The 19,963-nt window shown below is 38.2% G+C and overlaps 1 protein-coding gene across 1 annotated transcript in view; it reads right to left on the bottom strand.

Moving 5' to 3' along the window:
• LOC150083025 (DNA-dependent protein kinase catalytic subunit-like) overlaps window positions 1–19,963 on the bottom strand; it is a 266,817-nt gene that overhangs the window by 222,334 nt on the left and 24,520 nt on the right. The window contains exon 5 of the mRNA XM_090378358.1: window positions 8,961–9,185. Coding sequence (XP_090234484.1) covers window positions 8,961–9,185 — 225 coding nt within the window. The remainder of the gene's footprint in view (window positions 1–8,960; window positions 9,186–19,963) is intronic.

Below are 19,963 nucleotides of genomic sequence, written 5' to 3'. Positions count from 1 at the left end.
TTTCAATGAAGAAGAGGGAGAAATAACAATTATAAAAAAAAAAAAAAAAAAAAATAGGGATAACAATAAGAATAATGACACAAATCAATCAATGCAACTACTTAATGTGAACTAACAAGAAAAGAAAACAACAAAATGCTAAGAAATACAAATTTCTCTGTACCCACAGCTTTGCTCAAATGCAAATCGCTTGTAACGTATGATATGCATTATATATGTTGTAAATTGACCTTGTATATTTGATATTGTATATTGAGACCTGACATTGTGTACAGATTGTAAATAGAATTATTACTGTATTGCTACTGTCATATTCCTCCTCTGTAAGGCTTCGGCTGTTTTGGAGTAATAAAAAAAAAAAAAAAAAAAAAACTAAACAGATATAAATAGTGATGCAGTGTTAGGCAATCTCTGTTCTCCTCTGCACCTCTTTTCACTTCTATTAAAGAAGAAAAGGTATTTCTAAATTAAGAAACTCCCTTCCCTGGCCAAGTTGAGCTGCCTAAAACACACACAGGGTGAGCAATTGTAGAATCCTCTAAAAAGATAAGTTAAATAATTTATGTTGTATTTTGGCAAGCATTAAGCAACTATTCTAAAAAAAATACAGTGGATTTAGGTTAATCGCGACTCGTGCACTTTGGCCCGATTAAGCGGCTGCCCCAATTATGCGAAGTTTCGTGTAAATAGTTATAAAGATATAAAAAAGGCAATCCACTATTTCACTAAGCAACAAATTATTTATTCAAATAAATTTCAGAATCAGTTAAAACCAAATATTTAATATTTAATATTCTTCATGCAGAACTTTCCATTTTCGCTTATCATCAATATCAACATCATTAATGACCTGTTCAAGGATACATACACTGTCTTTAAAGTCCTATCTAATCCTATTAAAGCAAAATACAAATTAGAGAAAAATATTTAATATTTAAAAATTTAATTTATGTAGCAAACATGCGCATACTTGCCCTTCAACTTTTAGTTCCTAACTGTCATTGACAGAGGAATTTATCCAGTATACCCTGCCATGTTTTTTTGATTGACTGTGATTGAACAAAATCAGCACAGACATCTAGTGCAGATAACAGACTGCCTCCACTGTCTTCCTGCATGAAGTATTGTCGTAACCCTTCAATGAATTTCCTGGCACCCTGTGTAATCACTCATTCAAGTTCAGATGTGTCACCATCACTTACCTCGCCTTCTGATTCCTCATCTTGGTGTTTCAATAGAATGCTTTCAACAATTTCATCCTCACAATCTTCATTTTTGTTGTATCATTCAATATTATTGTCAATACTTTCAAATTCTTCATAGTTCCTAACTTTTTGTAGTTTTAAATGGCTTCATATTCACTTTTGGCTGTTTCTGGCATCTCCAAGCCTGAAAGCTTAAAACCACAGTGAGAAAAACAGTTCTGAATTGTCTGAATTGCCCTGATGCTTTCGAGGCAGTGTTAGGTGGGTCGGAAAACTGCTAGCTTGGGGGGAGACAAAGACCAATAGATTGACAGTAGCCACTGGCAGAGGTGAAAGAGATTCTTGCACTGCTTCTATTAGAATGAGCAGAAGCCTGAAAAACAAGATGCATGGTATTTCTGAGACTGCTAGGAGCCATTGCGGCACAAGTAAACACATGGGTTGTGTTAGGGTAGCTAAGAATAGAAACAGGTGCAGGTATACTTGCGTGTACACCAATGCTAGGAGTTTAGTAAATAAATTTGATGAATTTGAGGTATTGCTCAAAACATCGTAGGCAGATATTGTTGGGATATCAGAGACGTGGTGTCACACAGATATAAGGGATGCGGAACTGCAATTTGGGGAGTACAACGTCTACAGAAAGGACAGACAGGATAGGAAGGGGGGAGGTGTTATGCTATTAGTTAAGAAACACATAAAAACCAAGGAAGTGAAGCCAGTCGACATCGCTGGACAGTGCAGTGTGGAGTCAGTTTGGTGTGACATAAACATTGGGAGATCAAAATTGAGAGTAGGAGTGTGCTATAGGCCTAATGACTCTGATGAGTATAATAAGGAACTGTACAGGGAAATAGAGTGGGCCAGTAAATCAGAGTGTCTTATAATGGGAGATTTTAATTTCCCAGATATTGACTGGATTTTGGGGGCTGGTTACTCACACACTAGCAGGGCTTTTGTGGATTTATTGGATGATTGTTTTCTACATCAGCATGTTCCGGAGGCAACTAGAGGGAGTAATACTCTTGATTTGATTATCAGCAGTGATTCTTCATGCATTAAGAATCTGCAGATAAATGAACCACTAGGTGGCAGTGATCACAGTGTGCTGAAGTGGGATTTACTCAAAGAGGTAACTACCATTAGGGGTAAAGGAAAGGGTTATTGCTTCCGTAAAGGCGACTACGATGGACTGAGACAGTATTTAAATTCTATACAGTGGGACCAACTGATGATGTTACCAACAGCAAATTCAAAATGGGAAGCATTCAAAGAACTTATCTTGGAAGCTACTAGGCTTTACATACCAACTAAGAAATATTGTTCAAGGTTTAGGCCAAAATGGATGTCAGATGAACTAATGAGGCATATGGCAGAGAAGAAAAATGCATGGGATACATACAAATTAACACATGACACAGAACACTATGATAGATACGAGTTGATATGCAACCAAGTTACAAAGGAGGTTAGGCAGGCGAAGGCAGATTACGAGAAATCCTTGGCAAGGGATGGATGCAAAGAAAAACAGCAAAGAGTTCTTTACTTATGTAAACTCTAGAAGGAAGGGGATGAATCAGATTGGTCCACTTGATATTGATGGGTCAAGTGTTGATGATCCTGCTCAGGTAGCTAACAAACTAAATGAATATTTTGCATCGACATTCACACATGAGGAGTTATTCAGCGAGGGGAATGCCAGAGGTGTATTCAACTCTAGCAGTAAGCTACAGAATTTTGAAATAACTGGGAGTAAAGTGGAGGAGAAACTGTTGAAGATAAACACAAGAAAGGCACCCGGGGTGGATGGGATCTATCCAGTTATATTAAAGGAGGCAGCAAAGGAAGTAAGCAAACCCTTAGCCATAATTATGAGAGCTTCCTTGGACTCAGGGGAGGTACCCATAGACTGGAAATGTGCAAATGTGACCCCAATTCACAAAGGAGGATCAAAGGCTGACACAAGTAATTATAGACCTGTGAGCTTAACTTCTGTTCCAGGAAAATTAATGGAGGCACTGGTTAAAGAAGCACTGCAGGATCATTTAGACAAGACTTCAGTTATAGCTCAGACACAGCATGGTTTTGTTAAGGGGAAGTCTTGCCTGACCAACTTGATTGGATACTATGATGCAGTCACAAAAGAACTGGATGCAGGGAATAACTTTGATATTATATACTTGGATCTTAGAAAGGCTTTTGATACTGTTGCACATGGAAGACTGCTACACAAATTGGAGCAGTGTGACATTGGAGGCAAATTGCTGCTATGGATAAAGGGGTGGTTGAGGGGGAGAAGACAGAGAGTGGTAATCAATGGACACTGCTCATCGTGGACTGATGTTATTAGTGGAGTCCCTCAGGGCTCAGTGTTGGGTCCATTATTGTTTTCTGTATTTATAAATGATATTGATGATGGTATATCGGGCTTAATGTCCAAGTTTGCAGACGATACAAAGGTTGGCAGGGTTGTCAAGGACACTACTGACACTATGCTGCTGCAACAGGATCTGGAAAGGTTGAGCAGATGGGCTGAGAGGTGGCAAATGAAGTTTAACATTGACAAATGTAAAGTACTACACATGGGAAACAGCAACCCCAGAGCAACGTATCAACTCTGTGGTACAACACTGACAGTGGTAGAGAATGAAAGGGACTTGGGAGTGGTCGTGCAGGCAGATATGAAGTTCTCTGAGCAGTGCAGACGGGCTGCAAGAGTAGCTCATGGAGTATTGTCAATGATATACAGGAATTTTTCCAGCAGGGATAAGGAGGTGATTATTCCATTGTATAAGGCGATGGTCAGGCCACACCTAGAGTACTGTATACAGGTCTGGAGGCCTCATTTCAAGAAGGATGTAGAGCTGCTGGAACGAGTACAGAGAAGGGCAACAAGATTAGTGAATGGAACAAAGGGGTGCTCTTACGAAGAAAGGCTTAAGTTTTGCAAATTACAGTGTCTGGAGACTAGGCACCAGCGAGGTGATCTGATAGAGGTGTATAAAGCCTTGAATGGTTTAAGCATGCTCAATGCTGATGGGATTCTTCCTCTAGCTCAGAAAAATCACCTGAGAGGGCATAAATTCAAATTGAGGAAAGACAGATGTAGGATAGACGTGCGGAAATTTGCCTTTAGCCAGCGGGTGGTTGGTTGGTGGAACAGACTTCCATCCCTTGTGGTGGAGGTTGATAGCCTAAATAAGTTTAAGGCTCAGCTGGACAGGTATTTTGAACGAACAGAGGGGTGAAGTGGAAGTGGTTTTTTTTTTTTTTTTTTGGCTGATGCTGCATAAGCTTGCTTTCTTGCATCAAATGCCTCTACTAATGCTAATCTTGGCAACTATCAGCAACAAACTGCACTGCCAGGAGAAGGTTAGCCTTTCACTCACTTCCTTGACTGTGGAAGATGATGTCACCAGATTTTCTTCAATCGCTTCTAGGAGGATGTGGTTCACTAACTTTCTGTAGTACATCTTCAAAATTTTTATGATTCCCATATCCATTGCCTGCACCAAAGACGTTGGCTTTGGTTGCGGTTTTTTTTTTTTTTTTAAGAGCATTAGCAACTAAGGCCATATTGCTCCGGGAATATGCGGTGGTCATTCCCTGACCTTTCCGAATCCTCCGTATTTGATGGTCACGGGCTCGAACCCCAGTCTAATCAAGAAGCATGTGCTATGCACTGCTGCTCCTGTCAACCTGGCGACAAAGGTGCCTGTTGTGTTGGCAGGCAAAAATTCCGGCTGGATGTTTTTCAGACATTCTGAACACTTTGCATGTGCTGCAAAATTGTCAAGAATCAGAACATTTCTTGATTTCCACTGTAATTCCACATCCCACCTCATTATCCATTCCTTAAAAATTTCAGAATTCTTCCATGCATTCTTATTAGCATAGTACTTGACCAGTAAACCGTCCATTCTTAGTGCCTTAAAGCATTGAGGCTTAGCACTTTTCCCAATAACCAACAGCTTCTTTTTATCAGTTCCTGACATTATTGAAGAACATAACAGTTATTTGATCCATTGCTTTCCTGGAACCTGACAGTGTTACACGACTGTAGCGGCGCCTCCGTAGCCAGGTGGGAAGGAGCAGCAGTGCGTAGCACACGCTTCTTGATTAGGCCGGGGTTCGAGCCCGTCACCACCAAATACGGAGGATGAGGAAAGGTCAGGGAATGACCACCGCATATCCCGGAGCAATATGGCCTTAGTTGCCAATGATCCTAAAAACCAAATAACAAACAAACGACTGTAGCACAGAGAACCATCTGTGCATCCCATTCATTTTTATTCTCTGCCACGACTCTCATTAGTTCATCAGACATCCATTTAAGTCCTAAACCTTTAACAGTATTTCTTAACTGGTTTGATATATATACCTAGTAGCTTTGAAGTTTAATTCCTTGAATGCATCCCATTTAGAATTGCTGTTGGTAACATCTTCATCAGTTGGTCCCACTAAATAGAATTTCAAAACTGTCTGAAACCACTGTAGTCACCTTTACGAAAGCAAAAACCTTTCCCTTTGCCCCTAATGGCAGTTATATATTTAAGTAAATCCCACATCAGTACATTGTGATCACTGCCACCTAGTGGCTCCTTTATCTGCAAATTCTTAATGCATAAATAATCACTGCTAATAATCAGATCAAGAGAATTACACTCTCTTGTTGCCTCTTGAACATGCTGCTGTACAAAACAATCATCCAATAAATTCACAAAAGTCTTGCTAGTGTGTAAGTGACCAACCCACTAGTTCCAGTCAACATCTGGCAAGTTAAAATCCCACATTATAAGACATTCTGATTTACTATCCCACTCTACTTCTCTGTACAGTTGATTGTTGTACTCAACAGAGTCATTAGGCCTATAACACAGTGTTCTGCAACCTTTTTCTGTTCACGGCACACCATAATTTAGCCATGACACAACACGGCACATCAAAATGTTAAGCCCCCAAAAAGTATAGTTTAGAGCAATGTTAATATAAATATGCTATAAGTCACAATAAAATCAATTATTATTGTTCCAACAATCCAACAGAAATTGGCTCATGCAGATATTAACAAATTATGAACCCTAAATCACTGTACAAAAGCAAATGAAAACAAAAACAAAAAAAAAAAAAAAAAAATTCTATTAACATTAACACTACTTCTTGTGAGCACGGAATCTACCCGAATAAGTTTGGTCCCTTATAAGAAGTTTAGACAATTTAATGTTTTTAGATATTTTAAATTCAATGTACATTTATTTTATGTTTCTTAAGGATGAATTTGACAATTGTTTTCAGTTCTCATATTAGCATGCAGCATTGGTTGGGTTTTTGGGGGTGTTGATAGCAGTCGGCTTCACATGGCTTTTCTTGATGCGTTATGTTGGGGATGAAATTGACTGCATGACAATCTTTTAATACGTATCTATTTATATTATTTTAATGTAGTTTTTAATTAAACATGGGACATTTATTCATATAATTATATAATCACATAATCCTTCGACTGTGACGGTTGAGAGAATTCCAGTCCTACATAAAAGTATGAGATTTCCTTTTATAGTTTTTTATTAATATTAATTCATTTGGGTAAATTTGCTCTTGTTAAGAAAAATATTACAATAGTAAAATGAGTGACTTTATCTTCCTAACTATGTGGTTCTCGTGAACCTTCACTTTACTGGAAGTCATAAAGCTTGACTACTTCTTGAAATTCAGCATTGGAGGCCATTTAGCAGTCTCTAGGTGCTGATGGGAAATTGACTAAGTATCAGTTATATTTCCTATCCGAATTTTAGTTAATCGTAATGGTGCTTCTGTGAAGAATTATATTGTGATTGTAGTACAATCTTGCTGCCCTATTTCTGTGTGATTTGTCTTCAAGTGTCCATCTGCTTTACAGGTGTTGTTTCTCTTATGAACTTTCACATAAATGGAAATTTTAGGAGCTTGACCACTTAACGAACTTTCACATAAATGGAAATCTTAGGAGCTTGACCACTTAAAGATATTTCAGTTCTGTAAGCCATTGGTGATTTCCTTGTCAACAAGAATTAATTACTAGACTTCCCATGTAAATTATGATTACAATATTAGTAAACCTTTAGATAGTGATACTTTTACTGGTGTTGTGCTACATGTGAACTTTCGCTTTTTATGGAAATCATAAGTGCTAACTTTTTTTTTACAAACTTTCAACCTTGGAAGCTGCAAGATGGTTTTTCGGTGAGAAAGATTTTAATATATATTGTATGATATTTTTCTATAATAACATCGTTTATTATAATGAACTTTCAACCTTGGAAGCAGCAAGATGGTTTTTCAGTCAGAAAGATTATGATATTGTGTGATATTCTTGTATAATATCCTTGTTTATGTGTTCAATTTTCTTGAATATTCTGCCTTAATGTTGACTTCCAGGATACCATTAAGATTCTGACTAAAAGACAAAGAAGTATTGACTAAGTGTCATGCAAGTTTCCCACTGAAAAAAAAATTAACTATGAAAATAATGCTTCTGTTCTTCAAGATTCTGTAACTACATCATTAAATTCTGATGATGTTTCTAGGTTTTTCTTTGCCAGTAGTCTGGAGAATCTGCTCAAATCTTGGCATTGGTTCCACTTAAGTCTCCCATAAGTGCTTGACAAATTCCTTCTCTGGATAAGGAGCAAGTAATAATATCAATAAAGAAGCAAGTAATACTTATTTAAGGACACCCATTATAATGTGAACCTATCTACCATTTCTGATTGAAAATTCAAGTGTACTTTCCTAGTCTTACTCATTGATTTTTCTTCTGAGGACTTTACTTTCGGAAGTTTGAAGACTTTAGACTTTGCTCATTCGAAGACTGATGATGTGGCTTCATTTCCTCGAAGACTGAAGACTTCATTATAAAAATTATGTTGAATTTCTGGGAAGAGGTTCTCCTGAAACCAGAACTCTGTATATAAAACTACTCAACTTCTAGTTTGAAGTCTAAAGCTTCATCATCTACATTGAAGATTGATGCTTTGTTGATGATGCTCCTTCTGTTTACTTGCTTTCTCTTCTATTTTCTTCTACTTCTGACGGAGACATCTGTTGACCCCTCACTTTACTATTCTTTTCCAACCCCTTATCAGTTCCCATAATTCTCCAACCTAAATACCTTTTCTATTCCTCTTCTATTGCACATCCTTGGGACTTTTCCTAAGAATATGCAGCAAGACAATTAGATCCTGGCTACCTCCACGTGACAGGGATGGGGGTGGGAAGCAGTGACCAGGTGTTGCTGCCACTCACCTGCTAGGAGCCAGGTGTCAGCCGACAACACAACAGAACATATCATTACACTTACACACTCAACACACTACATACAAATGGCCAGCTTTGGCACAATCTTCTTCTTCACAAGATGTACAACAGAGGCTAATGGGGGAAACCCTGGGGTCTGTTAATATTAAACTCAATAACTAAGCATACGTTCAATGTGATAGTTGTGCCTTGCTGAACACAGATGGTTGATGCATAGCGGAATCATTGACAATGAAAGCCTTGTTTCTTCTTCAATGGATCTGAGTCTCTCTCTCTCTCTCTCTTTCTCTCTCTCTCCCTCCCCCCCCCCCTTTGATGTTTTAATTTCACTAAAGGTCAAAAAGTCCAGTTCACACAAATATTTAGTCAAAAGTGGTAATAACATATTAATTGCTATATTGGAGCTAGCCAGGTATTCTTTCATTACTGACAACCAAATTGTGTTCGACTGCACCTCACAGTTTTAATCGCAATGTTCTGTCAGCCTTCAGATCTGTTAGTTCCCCTTGTACATTCATCTGAAGAGATTTTGCAACCGCAACAAATGGATCATGAATCCAGTCGAAATCTTTAACGCACTCTCCAAAATAATCCTTGAACTTTTCTAAATGTTCTTTAATGAAGTCCATCACAACTTTATTACCAGCAGCAAGCAGCCATACAGTTGGGAACATCTCAAATGACCTATTTACAATGCATTGTATCCACAAATCCACTTATTCCAGTCAGTGCAGCAACAAAATGAGAAATATCGGTAGGACAAACACAAAAATAATTTTAGAAAACAAGTGTTGGATACTCACATGAAAAATAATTTATTGTCCCACACATACAACATTATATTTTGGTAATAATGGCATATTGTGAACTATAATAATGAATAGCATTACAAACATGTAGTAGTAGTGGTGGTGGTGGTGGTGGTGGCGGCATGTGATGAAAGAAAGCAAGTGTATGAGCTTATGCAACATCAGCCAAAAAAAAAAAAAAAAAAAAAAATCACGCCATTCCCTCCAAATGCCTGTCCAGTTCCTCCTTAAATTTATTCGACCTATCAACTTCCTAAAGGCAAATTTCCACACATCTATTCTACATCTGTCCTTTCTTAATTTGAATTTATGCCCCCTTAGGTTTGTAATCTGAACAAGTGAAAGGATCCCATCAGAATTCAGCGGACTCAACCCATTCAAGGCCTTATACACCTCAATCAGATCACCGCGCAGGTGCCTAGTCTCCAGCCACTGCAATTTGTAAAACTTAAGCCTCTCTTGGTAAGAGGATCCATTCATTCCCCTCACCAATCTTGTTGCCCTTCTCTGTACACACTCAAGAAAATCTACATCCTTCCTAAATTGAGGCCTCCAGACCTGTACACAGTATTCAAGGCATGGCCTGATCAATGCCTTATACAGAGGGACAATCACCTCATTTTCCCTGCTAGCAAAATTCCTATATATCATTGACAAAACCCCATGACCTGCCCTGGCAGCCTGTCTGCATTGCTCAGAAAACTTCATATCTGACTGCACAATTACTCCTAGGTCTTTTTCATTTTCTACCACCTTAAGTGTAGTACCACACAGTTGGTACATTTCTCTCGGGTTACTTCTACCCATATGCAGTACTTTGCATTTATCAAGGTTAAACTTCGGTTGCCACTTCTTAGCCCATCTGCCCAAATTATCCAGATCCTGTTGCAGTAGCACACTGCCATTACTGTCATTAACAACCCTGCCAACCTTTGTATCATCTGCAAACTTCGACACTAAGCCTGATATACCTTCATCAATATCATTGATAAATATACAAAACAACAGTGGACCCAAAACCGAACCCTGTGGGACTCCACAAATAACATTAGTCCACGAAGAGCAGCACCCATTAATTACCACCCTCTGTCTTTCCCACTCAACCATCCTTTTATCCATTGTAGCAACTACCCTTAATACCATTCTGCTCCAATTTGTACAATAGTCTTTCATGCACAAAAGTGTCAAAAGCTTTCCTGAAATCCAAATATATGATATCAAAATTATTTTTTGCATCCAGTTCCTTTGTAACCACATCATAATATCCTATCAAATTTGTCAGACAAGACTTTCCCTTAACAAACATATGCTGTGTCTGAATTATTGCTGCAGTTTTGTCTAGATGATCCTGCAATGCATCTTTAACCAGTGACTCCATTATTTTACCCGGAACAGAAGTTAAACTAACTGGTCTGTAATTACTTGTGTCACCCCTCGATCCCCCTTTATGAATTGTGGATACATTTTCACATCTCCAGTCCGTGGGGACCTCCCCTGAGTCTAAAGATGCTCTCATAATTGTGGCTAAGGGTTTGCTTAGTTTCTTTGCCGCCTGATTTAATATAAATGGATAAATCCCATCCACCACAGGTGCCTTTCTTATGTTTAACTTCAACAATTTCTCCTCCACTTTGCTCTCAGTTATTACAAAATCATTAAGCACCCTGTTACAATTTGATGTATAAAAACTATAATTTGGAGTAAATAATGTACAGTTAATTTCTTAAATTAGGTAAAAGTTTTCAGTTGTCAATTTCTAATCATAATACATATAGTATTTTTTATGGGTATACAGTTTCAGCAAAGCTCATGGCACACCTGTCATCTTTTGGTGGCACACTAGTTGCAGAACACTGCTCTAACACACTCTTACTCTCAATTTTGCTTTCCCAGTGCTTATGTCATACCAAACTGACTAAACACTGTCCACCCATGTCAACTGAATGCAATGCCTTAGATTTTATGTTTCTTAGCTAACAGCATAACCCCTTTCTCCCTTCCTATCAATACACTCATTGTACTCCTCAAATTCCAATTCTGCATTCCTTATAACTGTGCGACACGACATCAATGATATCCCAACATATTGATGATATGACCAGAACTTCAAGCTCATCAAATGCTATACTCCTAGCATTGGTGTACATGCAAGTGCACAAGCACCTGTTGTTAATCTTAATTACTCTAACACAACCTATTTATTTACTTGTTACACGAAAACTCCCAACAGTTCTTGAAATTGCCAGCACCTTGATTTCCAGGCTGCTGCTCATTCCAATAGAAGCAGTGTAAAAATTGCTTTCATCTCTGCCTGCCACTACTGTTAATCTATTAGTCTGTGAATCTCCCCAAGCTAGCAGTTTTCCGACCTTTCAGTTATGAATGTTCATCCATTCCCTCCCACATAACCCTTACATGCATGAAAATACAATGAGAAGTAGAGCTGATGAAACTAGTTTGTGATTTGCAAGAAATATCCTGTTAATGTTGGGGTCACAATAAATTACCATGTTCTGTCAGCCTCGGCCTCCCATGGAAACAACTTATTTCAGTAATTAACAACTTTCTAGCTAACAGAAAATTTCTGTAAGCTAGTTAGACCAGAGCAATTTGAACTTAGTCTCCTAGTTCTGGAGTTACTTATAACAATGAAACATTCACCCATATTTTAATTTCTCCTCGAAGAGTTTTATACATCTCAGTTAGATCTTTTCTAACACGCCTAGTTACCAAACTCTGTAGCCTGCATAGTCAAAATCTTTCTTCGTATGGGCACCTTTCTACCAATCTTACTAGGCGAGCTTGTCCATCTCCAAACCCTTTCAAGAATTTCAATGGTTTTTTAGGTTTTTTTTTTTTTTTTTTTTTTAATGAAAACTATGCAAAAGGTATTAAAGCCTAGAGTACTTAGTATCACGTATGGATTGCTGGTTGAGAAGACAGAAGATATCTGTACATTGCAATCTTGAATTTCTGCACATTGTAATTTTCGGGAAATACAGGTAAAGCAAGTCTGTTCCAGAAAACAGAAGTATAAAGTATAAATTAAGAAGAGAAAAAGTTGTCTTGGCGAGTTTGGAGTTGGGCAGTGAATGGATGCTAAATGGTTGCAGAATGTGTCTGGACTTTTTTGAAATAAATATTTGTGAATTACAGTTGCCAATTCAGAAGAAAAGTGCCTATGGAACTATCTACAGAAAAGGCAACAAGCAAAAACCAAATATCTATGAGGCAGAGAGTGGAGAGACTTTGTAAGAGACAAGTTATTAATTAATCTGACTGCCCTCTTTTAAATGGAGTCTAGAAGCTTGGAAGAGGGTTTCAGAACACAACCCAGATACGGAAACAATATTCCACAGTAAGGCAAATTTAAGATTTGTACAGAGTGAGTAGTTGTTTAGAATAAAAGTAATGGCAAGAGCAAAAAAGAAAATCTAGTTTTTTTAGATGCAGAAGAAGCAGTATATGTGATGTGCTTATGCTAAGAAAGATTGAAAATTACGGTAATTCCTAGTAGAGATATGATCTTGTCTATAAATCTGAGTTATCAAAAAATGAGCAAAGGAGCTGTAAACTTTTTTTTCAGGAGATAACACAGGATTATGTTTTAGAGTGATAAAATTAACTAAGTTTTCTTTGACCCACAGAATTACATGATGATCTGCAATTAAAGACTTGATGGATGATATTCAAAGAAGTTGAAGATGTTTGCACAGGACGAAGTTTCTCAAAATGAAGGTGGAATGTAGGTACTATGTTATCAAAACTATGGATAAGATTTCTAGTCAGTGGAAGGAGGTCATTAATATACAAGCAGAAAAGAGTGGGAGAAAAAGCTGAAACAGAGAGAGAGAGAGAGAGAGAGAGAGAGAGAGAGCGAGCGCTGAATGAGTATACTCACTTGCAAACAACAGTAAACGATCCATAAGATGGAAACTTCTTTGGAAGACTATGGCAAAAATGATTAAAAGGCCCAAAAATGTCAAGAGCAACTGCTCCAGTTTTCAACAAACATTTCCACTGAATATGACCAAAGATAAGTACCATAAGCCTAATATTATCAGCTGATTGACACTTATGGAATCCATATTGGCAATCATTGATCAGATGGAAGGTTTAAAGAAAGTTTTAGAGATGGTAGTTGAGGGCTTTCTCCATTATTTGGAAAAGTAGAGGTAAGTACAATAGAACGATAACCAGATGTAAAAGATCGAATGAGTACAATGAACAATTGTTCAGAGAAATAGAGTGGGCTAGTAAATCGGAATGTCTTATAATGGGGGATTTTAACTTCCCAGATATTGATTGGAACTTGTGGGTTGGTCACTCACACACTAGTCAGACTTTTGTGGATTTATTGGATGATTGTTTTCTGTAGCAGCATGTTCGAGAGACAACCAGAGTTTGTTTTTGTTTTGTTATTTGGTTTTTAGGAGCATTAGCAACTAAGGCCATATTGCTCCAGGATATGCGGTGGTCATTCCCTGACCTTTCCGCATCCTCCGTATTTGATGGTGACGGGCTCAAACCCCGGTCTAATCAAGAAGCATGTGCTACGCACTGCTGCTCCTTCCCACCTGGCTACGGAGGCGCCTAGACAACCAGAGAAAGTAATACTCTTGATCTGGTTATCAGCAGTGATCATTCATGTATTAAGAATTTGCAGATAAAGGAACCTAGGTGGCAGTGATCAGTGTACTGATGTGGGATTTACTTAAAGATTTAATTACCATCAGGGGTAAAGGAAAGGGTTTTTGCTTCCGTAAAGGTGAGTACAGTGGTCTCCGACAGTTTTTAAATTCTGTACAGTGGGATCAACTGACGATGTTACCAACAGTAAATTCTAAGTGGGAAGCATTCAAGGAATTAATCATGGATGCTACTAAAAGTTTCATACCTATTAAGAAATATTGTCCAAGGTTTAGGCCTAAATGGTTATCAAATGAATTAATGAGACTCGTAACAGAGAAGAAAAATGCATGGGATGCTTATAAATTATCAAGCGACTCAGAAGCCTATGGCAGATATAAACTAGTCTGTAATCAGGTCACAAAGGAGGTTAGGCAGGCGAAGGCAGATTACGAGAAACCCTTGGCAAAAGATGCTAAGAAAAACACAAGGATTTCTTTACTTATATAAACTCTAAAAGGAAGGGGATGAATCTGATTGGTTCACTTGACATCAATGGTTCGACTGTTGATGATCCTGCTCAGATAGCAAACAAACTGAATGAGTATTTTGCATCTACATTCACACATGAGGAATTATTAAGGTTTGAAAATGGCAGAAGGTTATCAAATTGTAGCAGGATACTTAATGATTTTGTAATAACTGAAAGTAAAGTGGAGGAGAAATTGTTGAAGTTAAACATAAGAAAAGTACCTGGGGTGGATGAGATCTATCCAATTATATTAAAGGAGGCGGCAAAGCAACTAAGCAAACCCTTAGCCATAATTATGAGAGCATCCATGGATTCAGGGGAGGTCCCCATGGACTGGAGATATACAAATGTATACCCAATTCACAAAAGGGGGATCGAAGGGCAACACGAGTAATTACAGTTACTAGACCAGTTAGTTTAACTTCTGTTCCGGGTAAAATAATGGAGTCACTGGTTAAAGATGCATTGCAGGATCATCTAGACAAAACTGCAGCAATAATTCAGACACAGCATGGGTTTGTTAAGGGAAAGTCTTGTCTGACAAATTTGATAGGATATCATGATGTGGTTACAAAGGAACTGGATGCAAAAAATAATTTTGATATCATATATTTGGATTTCAGAAAAACTTTTGACACTGTTGCGCATGGAAGACTATTGTACAAATTGGAGCAGAATGGTATTAAGGATAAGTTACTACAATGGATAAAAGGATGGTTAAGTGGGAGAAGACAGAGGGTGGTAATCAATGGGTGCTGCTCTTCGTGTTATTAGTGGAGTCCCACAGGTTTCGGTGTTAGGTCCACTGTTGTTTTGTATATTTATCAATGATATTGATGAAGGTATATCAGGCTTAATGTCGAAGTTTGCAGATGATACAAAGGTTGACAGGGTTGTTAATGACAGTAATGGCAGTGTGCTACTGCAACAGGATCTGGATAATTTGGGCAGATGGGCTAAGAAGTGGCAACTGAAGTTTAACCTTGACAAATGCAAAGTACTGCATATGGGTAGAAGTAACCCCAGAGAAACGTACCAACTGTGTGGTACTACACTTAAGGTGGTAGAAAATGAAAAAGACCTGGGAGTAATTGTGCAGTCAGATATGAAGTTTTCTGAGCAATGCAGACAGGCTGCTAGGGCAGGTCATGGGGTTTTGTCAATGATATATAGGAATTTTGCTAGCAGGGAGAAGGAGGTGATTGTCCCTCTGTATAAGGCAATGGTCAGGCCACGCCTTGAGTACTGCGTACAGGTCTGGAGGCCTCATTTTAGGAAGGATGTAGATTTGCTTGAGCGTGTACAGAGAAGGGCAACAAGATTGGTGAGGGGAATGAAGGGATCCTCTTCAAGAGAGGATCCTTATCAAGAGAGGCTTAAGTTCTGCAAATTGCAGTGGCTGGAGACTAGGCACCTGCGCGGTGATCTGATTGAGGTGTATAAGGCCTTGAATGGGTTCAGCACGCTGAATTCTGATGGGTTCCTTCCACTTGTTCAGATTACAAACCTAAGGGGGCATAAATTCAAATTAAGAAAGGACAGATGTAGAATAGATGTGCGGAAATTTGCCTTTAGCCAGCGGGTGGTTAATTGCTGGAACAAACTTCCATCTGTCGTTGCGGAAGTTGATAGGTTGAATAAATTTAAGGAGGAACTGGACAGGCATTTGGAGGGAATGGTGTGATTTTTTTATTTTATTTTTTTATTTTTTGGCTGATGTTGCATAAGCTTGTACAGTTGCTTTCTTGCATCACATGCCACTACTACTACTACTATCTACCACACTTTTTTTTAAGGACTGGCATTAGATATGAGCAAATTTCCAAGCAAAAGGAAAACAACAGCAGAATAAGAAAATGTAAAAAGGCAACACAAATCAGATGCAAGCACAGGTTTCAAAAACAAGCAGAGAAATGCCATCATAACCTGGAACTTTCTTGGCATCAAGTTCAGAATTCTTCTATCATTCTTTCTGACAGAAGATCACAGGAGGCTTTGAGTGGAGTGTACTGGGGTATGGTAGTAGGTGGAGGTTTACCAAGATCATCAATAAAAGAGCTAGAAGATAAGCAGAAAGCTAGTAAGTTGACTTTATCTTTATCAGAGGATGCAATACAACCATTATATTTTAACAGAGGGGTGGGAGTATAGATGTACAGAAGCTGAAGGAAATATTTTTAGCAAGAGACTAGAATGCTCAACTACCACTGGGAAATAAGAAAGTTTTCTACTCGTATTCTGTTCAAAATCAAGACTGCCTTATACAGAGGTGTCATGACCTCCCAATCACTACAAGCAAATGAGGGATAAATCATCGATGGACCCCACTGGCTTTCCTTGTTGCCTATGTACACTGCTCTGAAAAATTCATGTCTAATGAATTTTTCAGAGGGATTTTGTAAATTAAAGTAAAATTTTTGTAAAACTATTAAAGGGATTTTGTAAATCCAAAATCCCTTTCTTCTTCTTCTACTGTTTATAATTTAACCCCAGTTATGCTATTTTGAGGTAGTTGTTCCAAAGTTTTTTTTTTTTTCTGCATTAAAACATAGCTGGTTGGTTGTTTGGGTTTTAATGGTGCATCAGCAACTAGGGCTATAGTAAAAACATAGCTGCCAATTCTAACCACCCCTGAAGACTATCCAAGTTATTCTAAAAGAGTGCTGCTTGACACTGAACATTAATCACCACAAACTTCACATCGTACAGTCTTATAAACTGCTTTATACAGTCAGATCACAAGTTCCCACTCTATAAGCAAATAATGGATATATCATCAGTAATTCACTATTGGCCTTATTCACAGCCTGTCTACACTGCTGTACAAATTTCGCATCTGACCACATAAATCCCGAATTCATTTCTTTTTCTACTGTTTTTAATTTAACCCCACCGAGTGTATAAGTTATTCTGAGGTTTTGTTCCCAATTTTTAGATCTTGCATTTTTCAGAATTAAAACATAGCTGCCACTTTTCTGACTGTCCTAGAAGCATATCCAAGCCATCCTGAAAAAGCATTGCTTGATATCAATCATTCATCACTCTTCCAATCTTCACATCATCTTCATATTTTTACATCACCCTCCATTCTTCTTGATGTCATTTATGAAAATGAAAACCAGCCTAGTTTGATCCCTGGGTATCTTTACTTCTTATGTTTGCTCAATGTGAGGAGTAACCATTAGCTCAATGCAAAGAGCAATTCATTTTAGGATTTTTTTTCTTCTGATTTCAGTGTGTTCCATCTTATACAGTACTCTCTCATTCAGGATTGAGTCAAATGCTTTGCTAAAATTCAAGTAAGCAATATCAAAATAATTTCCTACTTCCAGTTAATTACTATAAAATAACAAAACCAGGTTGGTTAAATATAATTTTCCTTTTACAAAACCATTCTATGTTTTCTTTCACTCTTGATCATTCATTCCATGATTTATCCTATCACTGAAATCAGACTGACAAGTCGGCAGTTACCCACCTCACTCTTAGAATCTTTATGTAACTAGCAATACACTGGGACTTCTCCAATCCAAAGGAATCTCTCCTGAGTCCAGTGATACCCTCATAATTAACCTTAATAGTTCAATACACTCTCTTGTCATCTCCATAAATTACTAAGTATATACCATCAACTCTAGGAGCCTTATTGGCCTTTAAGCTTGAAAGTTTTTCTAACAACTATTCTGTTATGCTAACATCGTGAATTTTATGCTTCCCAGCTTTGATCACAAATTTTCTTCACACCACAAGAACCTTTCATCTATAAATATCAATGCCAAGTACCTGTTCAAATTCACCCCATACCATCAGATGGGCTAACTAAGCTGCAACACACCCATCATTCCCTGAAAATGATTCCTGTACTGTCAGCCCGACAATGTCATTTGGTTTGTGCATTATCAAGCTTAATGTCCAAGTTTGCAGACAATACGAAGGTTGGCAGGGTTGTCAAGGACACTACGCTACTGCAACAGGATCTGGAAAGGTTGAGCAGATGGTTGCAACAGGATCTGGAAAGGTTGAGAGGTGGCAAATGAAGTTTAACATTGACAAATGTAAAGTACTACATATGGGAAACAGCAACCCCAGAGCAACGTATCAACTCTGTGGTACTACACTGACAGTGGTAGAGAATGAAAGGGACCTGGGGGGTGGTTGTGCAGGCAGATATGAAGTTTTCTGAGCAGTGCAGATGGGCTGCAAGAGTAGCTCATGGTATATTGTCGATGATATATAGGAATTTTTCTAGCAGGGATAAGGAGGTGATTATTCCCTTGTATAAGGCAATGGTCAGGCCACACCTAGAGTACTGTATACAGGTCTGGAGGCCTCATTTCAAGAAGGATGTAGAGATGCTGGAACGAGTACAGAGAAGGGCAACAAGATTGGTGAATGGAACAAAGGGGTGCTCTTACGAAGAAAGGCATAAGTTTTGCATATTACAGTGCCTGGAGACTAGGCACCAGCGAGGTGATCTGATAGAGGTGTATAAAGCCTTGAATGGTTTGAGCATGTTCAATGCTGATGGGATTCTTCCTCTTGCTCAGAATAATCACCTGAGAGGGCATAAATTCAAATTGAGGAAAGACAGATGTAGGATAGACATGAGGAAATTTGCCTTTAGCCAGCGGATGGTTGGTTGGTGGAACAGACTTCCATCCCTTGTCGTGGAAGTTGATAGCCTAAATAAGTTTAAGGCTCAGCTGGACAGGTATTTCGAACGAACAGAAGGGTGAAGTGGAAGTGGTTATTTTTTATTTATTTATTATTTTTTTTTTTTTTTTTGGCTGATGCTGCATAAGCTTGCTTTCTTGCATCAAATGCCTCTACTAATGCTAATGATAATCAGGTAAAGAACATGACTGATTGTTATTTTATAAAAAGCATCTAAATAATTAAAAAAAATTTTGTTTCCAAAGGCAAATTTTCCACCGATTTGCTCCAATCATTCAGAGGAAAAGAGAAATCATCCGTAATAAAACATTCACACTTGTTCGGCCACTCGATTTACCAGTGGAGGCTGTTGTAATAACCTTCAAAATCTTCTGGTCTGTAGGTTACTCTCACTTTCATCATAACTTTGCTATCAACTCATACCCAAAGATTCTACATTAGCATTCACAACACTGAATATGCAAAAGCTTTTGTAGTGCTCAGACTGCTTTTGATAAAGAAGCATGACTCCACCACCCTTTCCATTTTCCCTAAATACATTATGTGGAGCATAGCAAAACATCATCCATCCCCTATTTCAGGATGACACCACACTTCCATTAGCCCTATTATGTCAGCATTAGTTGTCCCAACCAGCACTTTGAATTCACTTATTTCATTGACGACACTCTTTATACTAAGTGTTCTTGTACAGCCTACTACCATGGCACATCCCTTCTGGTTATTTAAGCTTGTTTCTCTAGCAGTAACATCATCTATACTCAGAACACTTACACAAGCATCTCGAGTTTGTCTGCTGTTGTGGCAACAAACAAGAA

Source organism: Mastigoproctus giganteus, chromosome 7 (assembly GCF_048544385.1).
Source record: "Mastigoproctus giganteus isolate SK-2022 chromosome 7, ASM4854438v1, whole genome shotgun sequence".
NCBI lineage: Eukaryota > Metazoa > Arthropoda > Arachnida > Uropygi > Thelyphonidae > Mastigoproctus > Mastigoproctus giganteus.
The sequence above is the reverse complement of the archived record's forward strand: the minus strand, read 5'-3'. Positions and strand labels throughout refer to the sequence as shown.